We start from the raw sequence: 8,456 nt of genomic DNA, 5'->3' as shown, positions 1-8,456 counted from the left end.
CAAGCAAGGACCCACCACAGCTCTCAGAACTGATGGTGTGCTGTGAGGTTGGCAACATGGAAAAGCAACCGTTTGAAGCTGGATAACTCTGACACAGCGAGGAAGCACAAAGGTACCGATCCTCCCAGCTCACTGGAACTGGCTGATGCTTGTCCGACCTGAGTGAAGTGATGAAGGGACTGAAACCAGCAGAAAACTGTTGACCCCCATGAGTTTCCTGCTGGGTTAGGTGGCTGAGCTGGCTCACTGAGGGCCAGACCAGCTGGTGGAACCGTACAGCCAGGAATAGGGTGGGGGAAGAGGGCTGCCTTCTTTCCTAGCAGCAAGTTGGTTTAGATCGGATAAAACATAATGTGAAACTGCACTTTAAAAACTTTCCAAGGTGACACTGCCCTTTACAGCTGTGAGGCTATGTAGGTGATCCATTAACGTTCACATCACACTGAGTAATGTCTGCACAGAGAAGCAACTGTGTCAGCGTGAAACTGCATGGCAGGAGAGGAAGTTCTCGTCCCTCAGCTGGGGAATAACCAACTTCATTTTCATCTCTTGCATAGGTTGATGGCACCGATTAGACTCATGCTCTCGGCTGCTCAGCAGCGCGGGTCTCCAGCAAAGCTCCCCATGACTCCAGGTCCATACCGCACCATGGCCGCTGTGAGGCCGGCAGGCTCAGGTCGGAGAGGCGGGCGCCCTCACGCACCCAAACACGCAGCCCGTGCCCCGAAGCAGCCATTATCTCAGCGCTGCATGCGTGGGGCGGGCAGGGAGGGAAGGCGACGCTGCCCTGAGCTGACACGTTATCTGAGGTAGCAGGAGGCCATGGCGGCCCGCCACCTCAGCGCTTCAGGGGAAGCCATGCCAGCTCCGGCCTGACCTCGGCAGGACTTTGCGCAGAGAACAAAAGGGGCCGTTGGAAATTAAAGGCGGGGGAACACATAGCTGCTTCGAGAGAGACAGGGCTGCGGTGAGAGGCGCAGCGACAGCCCCCGCCGGCCGCCATTTCCCTGCCCAGGTGCTCCTTCTCGCCTCCCCCCCCCTTCCCCTCAGCATCTGGCCTCCTTCGGGCCCCTGGCCAATGACAGCGCAGGGCGCACGTGAACCGCTCGCCTCTAGCCAATGAGCGCCCCCCCTTCCCACGTGGCGATCTGCGTGATGCCTCCAGTGCGAGCGCCCTGTCTTTGTTGGCGGTTAAAACAGCTCCCCCCCGCGGGGGGGGGGGGAGCGTCCTCAGCTGCTCCGGTCATGTGACGCGCTCCTCGCCTGGCGGGGAGGTGGCTGGCGCGGATGTACACCCTATAGTCCCCTTCCTCCTCTGCTCCGTCGTGGCGTGGTAGCGTTTGTCGGCGGCTCCTGCGTTTAACCCCTCGCAGAATGGCAGGAGAGGAGCCCAGAAAGATAGGCTACAGGCCGGCGGGCGCTGCCGAGAGGCAGGTGACTCTTGGCGGAAGGACACCTCAGCCGGATCTTTTTTGGCTTAAGCTGGCTCCTATATAAAGCGGCGCGCGGGCGGTGCCACCTCATTGTGTGGCTCTTGCTGAGAGGAGAGGGAGTGCTTGTGTGTGTACGCGCAGCCCTTTCCCGCGCGGTGCGGACCGGAGCAGCCTCCCCTCCCCTGGCCGCCATGGCTCTTTAAGGGCGGCAGGGCCAGCGGCGGCATCGGCCAGTGCAGCAGGCGCAGCAGCAGCGGCGGCGGCCTCAGCACATCCCCGGCATCTGCAACCATGGCGTGAGTATTGTGTGTGAGGGATTGGTGTTCCCTCTCCTGCGTGTTGCTAGTCGCCTTCTTTACCACTTTTAAGTGGGCTTCGGGGGCGGGTTTATCGCCTGGGTGGTATCTCCCGGGGAAAAAGGTACTTGGGGAATAAGGTGGGGGGAGGGGGCATCCTTGTGGGGTTCAACTTCCCCGGGGCGGCGCGTGTCAGAAATGGCAGGAAATGCCATTTCCGAAGAAACGATGAGAAATTCCCGTGTCTTCTATGGCTCAAGAAAACTCGATGCCCAAAAGTTTGGGATTTACCGATGGGTTTGTTTTTTTTTTTTTTTGGTGGGAGTAAGAGTAGGACATTCCTGAGGGGCTTTCTTCACCCCGCGTGGGGGAACGCTGCTGTAGCTGGGCGAGATGGGGCATTGGAGGCATCGGGGTTCTAAGAATATAAGTACCATGCGGTATGTCGTCCCCAGTAGATAAACGGGGGCTGCTCATAAGCTGGCGGCTGTACTGTAGCCTTAAGCCTGCCCTAATGATGTGGAGGGGTTTCGTAACATTCTGGAAACTCCAGTAAAAGGTGGCATGCGTGACGCTCGCTTCGGTTTCTCACCCAAACGCCCCGTTTTTTAAGTTTGCTCGTTTCGGAGGGCTCCGTTAGCCTTTTCCGCCTGGTCTCCCATCGGTGTATCCTCGGTACTCGGCCCTGTAACGCCTCGGCGGCGGCCCGAGGCGGCCGGTGCTGGAGCCCCGGTGGAAACGTGGCAAGATACAAAATGGCGGCCGGTGCCGGGGTGGGGAGAGGGACGGCGGCAGGATCACGAAATGGCTGCGGCTGCTGGAGGGGGCGTGAGTCACGGCAGCGGGTGGGCGGGGCCAGCGGCAGCCGTGCCCATATTTGGGCATGAGGAAGCGGGGCGGCCTTGGGTGGGAGACGGGCACCTGGAGCCTGCGGCTGGCTCTGGTCAGCCCTTTGCAAGCAATTAAAAGGGCAGAGATGATGTGTTGCAGGCAAACGGCAGTCCCGAAAATGGAGAAGTCCTACAATAGGCTAATAAGGCTATAGAGTACTGCCATACTTCCTGAAGTGGCATTTTTTTTTTTTTTTTTAAAAAAAAAGCTACCATGCTGGTCGAACAAGTACTGATGAACTAAAGTTTTATTTGCAGGTTTTTCAAGGCACCGCACAGCAGCATTGCTGTAGTCGACAAAAAGACCCTCTACTTGTCTACATCCTTCGACATCAAAGCATTAAAAACTGATGAAGATGAGCCTCTTGAACAACGAGATGCTGTTGGGGGATTCATTATCCCCCTTCAGCCAGCCGTGTTCGGTGGCTGAGGAAAGTCTGGGACTCCTAGATGACTACCTGGAGGTGGCCGAGCCCCTCAGTTCGCATGGGTTCTCCAGCGACAAGGCTAAGGCAGTCTCCTCCAATTGGCTTGCTGTGGACAGTTTAGGCAACACCATAGATAGCCAGGGTAAGGTATTACTTACTTGCATGAAGTACATCAGTTGCAATGGCACATAACATATTTAGTAACATTCCTATTAAAAAAATAAGTTGCTAGGCTTTCATAAACGTGAAGGCAATCTCACGTGCATACCTCTGCTTGGAAGGTATGTGTACTACACTGCTTACACAATATAGAATTGCTGGTTGCTGGACTGGCGTATGGTAAAGTGACGCTTCTGTTTGTCTTTTTAATAATGTATGGGCTGTTATAGTACTACTGCCTGGCAGAGGTCACAAGAAACAAGCACGGCTGTGTGTTTCAAATAGCCCTGAATTCTTCTGGTGTTGGAGTAAGAGGGATGGAATGTCGGAACAGCTGACAGCTGGCTTACTTTGTACCCTGCAGTCTTCTGCAGCTAAATGGCAGGAGATTTTTTTTCTCATGGTTGACTTTTTTCATACCAACATAAGAGATAGGGCAGGTGTTAAAAGATGAGGCTCTTGATTGTTTTCAGAACCTTGAGTTGCATTGGTTGCTGGTTTACTGAAGTGGTAATGTTTTTATTGTGCAGAGGATGCCTTCTCTGGCATGGAGTGGATGGTGGAGAAGATGGATCTGAAGGAATTTGATTTTGATGCCCTGTTAGGTATGGAACATCTGGAAGCCACCGTCTCACCAGACGAGCTGATGGCCACGTTGGAAGACACGTGTGATCTCCTATTTAACCCTACCATCCAGGAATTTCACAACAAAGAACCTCCACTGATAACTGACCTAATCACCCATCTCCCCGAATCTCCAATTGGAGCAGACCCAATGGCCCCATTGGCTTCCCTTTGGTCTTTTCCCCTCTCCCCAGGGTCTCTGACTTCCACTCCAGACCATTCGTTTAGTTTAGAACTAGGTAGTGAAGTGGATGTTCTGGAAGGAGAAAGAAAACAGGAGGGCCCCACCTTTGTGGTAGTGATCACCAAGTCCGAGAAAGAGGAGGAGAACCATTCCGATGATAGCGGAATATGCATGAGCCCAGACTCCTACCTGGGAACGCCCCAGCATAGTCCTACCAATTCAGTTGGATCCCCCAATGACAACCAGTTCCCTACAGATGCCAACTGTGGCTCTGTGCGGTCCAAACCCTACGATCATCCTGCAGAGAAGGTAGTGTCAGCAAAGGTGAAGGGAGAGAAGAAAATAGATAAGAAATTGAAAAAGATGGAGCAGAATAAGACGGCTGCCACGCGTTACCGGCAGAAGAAGAGGGCGGAACAGGAGGCACTGTCTGGGGAGTGCAGAGAGTTGGAGCAGAAGAATCAGGCCCTGAAGGAGAAAGCAGATTCCCTTAGTAAGGAAATTCAGTACTTAAAAGATCTGATTGAAGAGGTCCGCAAGGCCAAGGGCAAAAGAGCTAGAGCCCCTGAGTAGGGTAGTCAGCAGTTTTTATGTGCATGTATATAAGCTTGCTGCTAAAGCGATGTATTGCTGTCTAATAAATTATTTTATAGTAAACTTGCAATTCTGGTGTGAGATAAGTGGGTACCTGTAAAACAAGCATGACTTGCACCACACCTAGGTGTGAGAGCAGGCACAGTAAGCTCTTGGGTGTACACTCGGGTCTTTAGAGCATGCAGTGTAATACTTGGGTGCTGCTTATTCCGTGGGGCAGTGGATGCAGGGCAAGTGCACAAAGTGCTTTGAACCTGTTCAACTTGAGTGGCTTGTCACATACTACAACTTGGATCTGTTTGGTAATAAATACATACGCTAAAGTGAGGGGATCGTACTGAGGTGCCCCAAGTTTTTTCAGTAGCAAAGATATAATCCTGTTTAAAGAATTGTAAATTTGAGTCTGTAAGGTAAGACTAGATACCGATACACAAGGTCAGTAAAGACTGTGTGGTGGGAGGGTTTTGTTTTCAGACTTTGCAGACCTGAACATTCTTCCTGAAGGAGGTGAGTGGTCCAGGGTACAAAACATGCAAAAAAAAAAAAATCGGTTGTGAATGTAAGTTAAGAAATGAGCAGCTTGCTAGGAGCCCAGTCCAGAACAAGTGATGTTGCAGTGGCACTTCTGGTTCCTCCGTACCTCCCCGTGAGTCCCCAAAGGTCCGAAGCCGGCAGGAGGTGTCCCTGCCCCGGGCTGGTGGGGTTGGGGTGGGGGCTGCCTTCACCCCGGGGCTGTGTGAGCCCAGCCCAACGGGTGGGGACACTCTTGGTGCTCTTAATGATGGAAACGGATTGTAGCGGAGTGTGAAAGACCTGGAGGCTGCTTCAGCCAGCCGCTGAAGAGAGGTTTTAAGGTGTAAACGTAAGATTGGACGTTGTCCTGCCAAGGGACAGGTGAGTTGGTCCGTAGGGCTGGTTCAGCTCTATGGAGTCAGCCGTGCAGCCGGTGTGGAGAAGTGCTGGAGCAGCGTGTGTCTGCTGGGGATACTGGCAGTGGTTGGTGACGGCGGGCTGCAGGCTGGCTCTTGGGGTTCGCGTTGCTCAGCGGGGCTGTGGCAGGAGAGTTAACGCGCTGGTGCTGGAGCGTGGCAACAGAGAAGGTGCAATGGGGAAAAAAAACCCAACCCAGCTGTGATGGTGTCTGTTACATGTCGCAGAGAACCTGAACACAAAGATGACGGGCAGGAGCCTGTGTAGCGGGGTGGTTTCTGCCTGTAGATATTAATTGGTGCTCCTTTATTAGTGGGTAAGGTTACAGTCTAGCCACTCAATGCAAGGAAATTTTTTTTGGTGGTTAGTTCTAGTTCTGTGAGGTCCTGAACAGCAGTGAAGTTCCACCTCCAGCGTGGCCGTACTCTGCTAACAGAAGCTTCAGGAATTGGAACGTGCCGTTTTGAATCATTTTGTGTGTGGGGTTTTTTGTTTGTTGGATTTTTTTTTTGCCACCGATACCCAGATTTAGCAGCACCTAATCCCTGCTTGGCCTGCTGGAGCCGGCTTTGGCATGTGGACGTGCACATCCTTCCCCGAGGAGTTAAGATTCCTTCTTGCTTGCACTGACATGACCCAGTAAGCTTCCCAGCTCAGGCACCTGCACGTCCCAGCCCAGCCGGCACGCACACGCGGCACAGTGCCGTCGGGAACGGCCTCAGCCAGCGCTGGAGCGGGGAGGGAAAACGTCCCTAATGGTACTGGAAAATCGTTTGTCCAGCTGCAGCCTCGCAGGGGTCCTGGTTTCTGGCACTTGAGCTCCTTACGTCCTCAAGTTCGGGCTGCAGTCCTCCAGCCCTGTTCCTTGCCCAGGCGGTTAGCTGATGTGTGACACGGGATGACAGCCGTGCGCTCTGGGACCCGCTGGTCCAGCAGACGAAGTAGGTAACTGCTGGCAGCAGGGAGGGCTGAGCGGGCCAGGCCCTCGGTGGTGACTTGACCTGTCTATGCTTGCAGCTGGTGCCTGGGTGACCTGCATGCTATTTAAATTGCAGAACCCCTGTCAGGAGTTAGGGCTCATGCCACATTGAAAGTGGTGCAGGCAACTAAGACCCTCACCTGGGGTTTCAAGAAACGGCGAGTTCCTTGTTGTTTGAGAAGTTTGAGCCCAGAATCCTCACTTTCATGGGAGTACCTGCCCCATCGCTCACCTCCTGGGCAAGCGCTCTGACTACTATGCACTATATAAACGGGATGCACTGCAAACAGGCAGGCACATCGAGGTCCTGCTTTAAGCGCTGCTTTGTTCTCCAGAGCTCGCTGGTGACTGCATGCTGTTTTGGGACTGCATGCTGTTTTGGGACTGCCTCTGTTCTGGGAGGCAGAGCAACCTAATAGGTTTCCTTCAGATCAGCTGGACCTGCCAGGCTGGGGACAGGGATAATGAGAGGCAGGGAAGCCCAATGAGCAGGACAGTCTTTCCCTTGATGGGTTACATCTGTACCTGAGGTGACAATATGCTTGGTCTCAGCTGAGCCACAGAAAACACGGCAACTGGTATGAGCAAGTGGCTTCTCTGTGCAGGGCAAACCCCTCCTCTCCTCCCCAAACTGATCCCCCTTTTCAACCACGGCGCAACCACATCTGCTTCCCTTCGAGCCATTGCAACTTCTGCTTAAACCTGACAGCAGCCCGGGCTGCGGGGGCAGCGGGTGTATTTCACAGCCCTTATCAGCTCACCCAAAGCCTGGAAAGATGGTCAGCACATCTGTCCCCCACCCCACCGCATGGCAGAGCTGTCTGTGAGCCACCCCTGACTAAAATCACTTTTTCTTTGAGTCCATGCTCTGCAGGCAGATGAGCCAGTGTCTGTGCTGGCCCGTAAATACATGATTCTGGTTTCTACAGCCCTCTGGAGAGTATGTAGCTCCAATTTACCAAATTACACTCACTCCAGGGAAGGAAGATCAGAGCTGGAACAGGAGACAAGGAATGCATGACGCACCCGTGCTGCTTTGCTCTCTGCCCTGTATCCGTGTGTGCATTTTATAGGACTCCTTGCAGGAGAACCAGAAACCTGCCCTTAAAAAGCGGTTGGTGTCGTTACTGTTTGCTGAGGCTCCCAGCTTGCAGCTTTGCAGAGGCAGCCAATGTGGCAACCTTATGCAATGCCTGCCGAAATGACGCCGTGTTTCCATACTTAGTAACTTAGTTAAGATTTTACACTGGGTAGAGATTAGGGCTGACTCTTCCTCTGCGTTTTTCATTTAGACTTTTCCTCCAGGCTTGTGTTAGGCACACAGCATCACGCCGCTTGGCTCTGCAGCCCAGCAGCTTGTCCAACCTGCCGCAGGAGGCAAGAAACACCAAGGACACCCTCACGTAACAAGCTCCAGCCCGCGGGAGAAAAAGTCTGATAGCCTCCTGCCTGGTGACTGATTTTACATTTTGCAAACTGCAGGAGCCATCTTCTTTCTCTCACAGCCTTTCAGAACAAATGTGCTTCAGTTGAATCCTTGCAGCTTGCGTACAGCATGATACCATGTTCCAGAAATAGATTGTAGTTCATGAACTGCAGGCTTTACCTACCCCTGGTGGAGCCCAGTTCTTCTACATACTTAGGAACAGCAGAATTCCCCCAGTCTACATTGTATAAAAGCTATTTGAATCTGAATTTGGCACAGCTGATGGGATTTCTGTCTCAGTTATTTTTCCTCTGAATTAAGGGCAGTGGATTTCACACACACAGCGTGCGTGACCCTCAGGCTGCCGATCCCTTAGCCGATTTTGTACTTCATGATAAACAGAGTGAGTCCAATATTCCCATACATAACCAAACAACCCCCGGCGGGTCACTGCTCGCAAAGCTGCTCTGACAACATATGGCCCCTTCTCACGAGCTTGTTTCTGCTGCTTCA

At 53.0% G+C, this 8,456-nt stretch overlaps 1 protein-coding gene across 1 annotated transcript; it reads left to right on the top strand.

Annotated features, from left to right (window-relative positions):
- The first annotated feature begins 1,247 nt into the window (after window positions 1-1,247).
- ATF4 (activating transcription factor 4) lies at window positions 1,248-4,671 on the top strand. The gene is made up of 3 exons (XM_030040356.2): window positions 1,248-1,729; window positions 2,878-3,189; window positions 3,737-4,671. The coding sequence occupies exons 2-3, from the start codon at window positions 2,970-2,972 to the stop codon at window positions 4,585-4,587; spliced, it is 1,071 nt and encodes a 356-aa protein (XP_029896216.1). The 5' UTR covers window positions 1,248-1,729; window positions 2,878-2,969; the 3' UTR covers window positions 4,588-4,671.
- The last annotated feature ends 3,785 nt before the right edge of the window (window positions 4,672-8,456 follow it).

The sequence above is a fragment of the Aquila chrysaetos genome, chromosome 17, assembly GCF_900496995.4.
Source record: "Aquila chrysaetos chrysaetos chromosome 17, bAquChr1.4, whole genome shotgun sequence".
NCBI lineage: Eukaryota > Metazoa > Chordata > Aves > Accipitriformes > Accipitridae > Aquila > Aquila chrysaetos.
The sequence above is the reverse complement of the archived record's forward strand: the minus strand, read 5'-3'. Positions and strand labels throughout refer to the sequence as shown.

Coding starts and splice junctions, on each gene's coding strand:
- ATF4 (XM_030040356.2), top strand. CDS start 2,970: ATGAAGATGAGCCTCTTGAACAACGAGATGCTGTTGGGGGATTCATTA. Junction 3,190..3,736: donor CAACACCATAGATAGCCAGG/GTAAGGTATTAC, acceptor TTTATTGTGCAG/AGGATGCCTTCTCTGGCATG.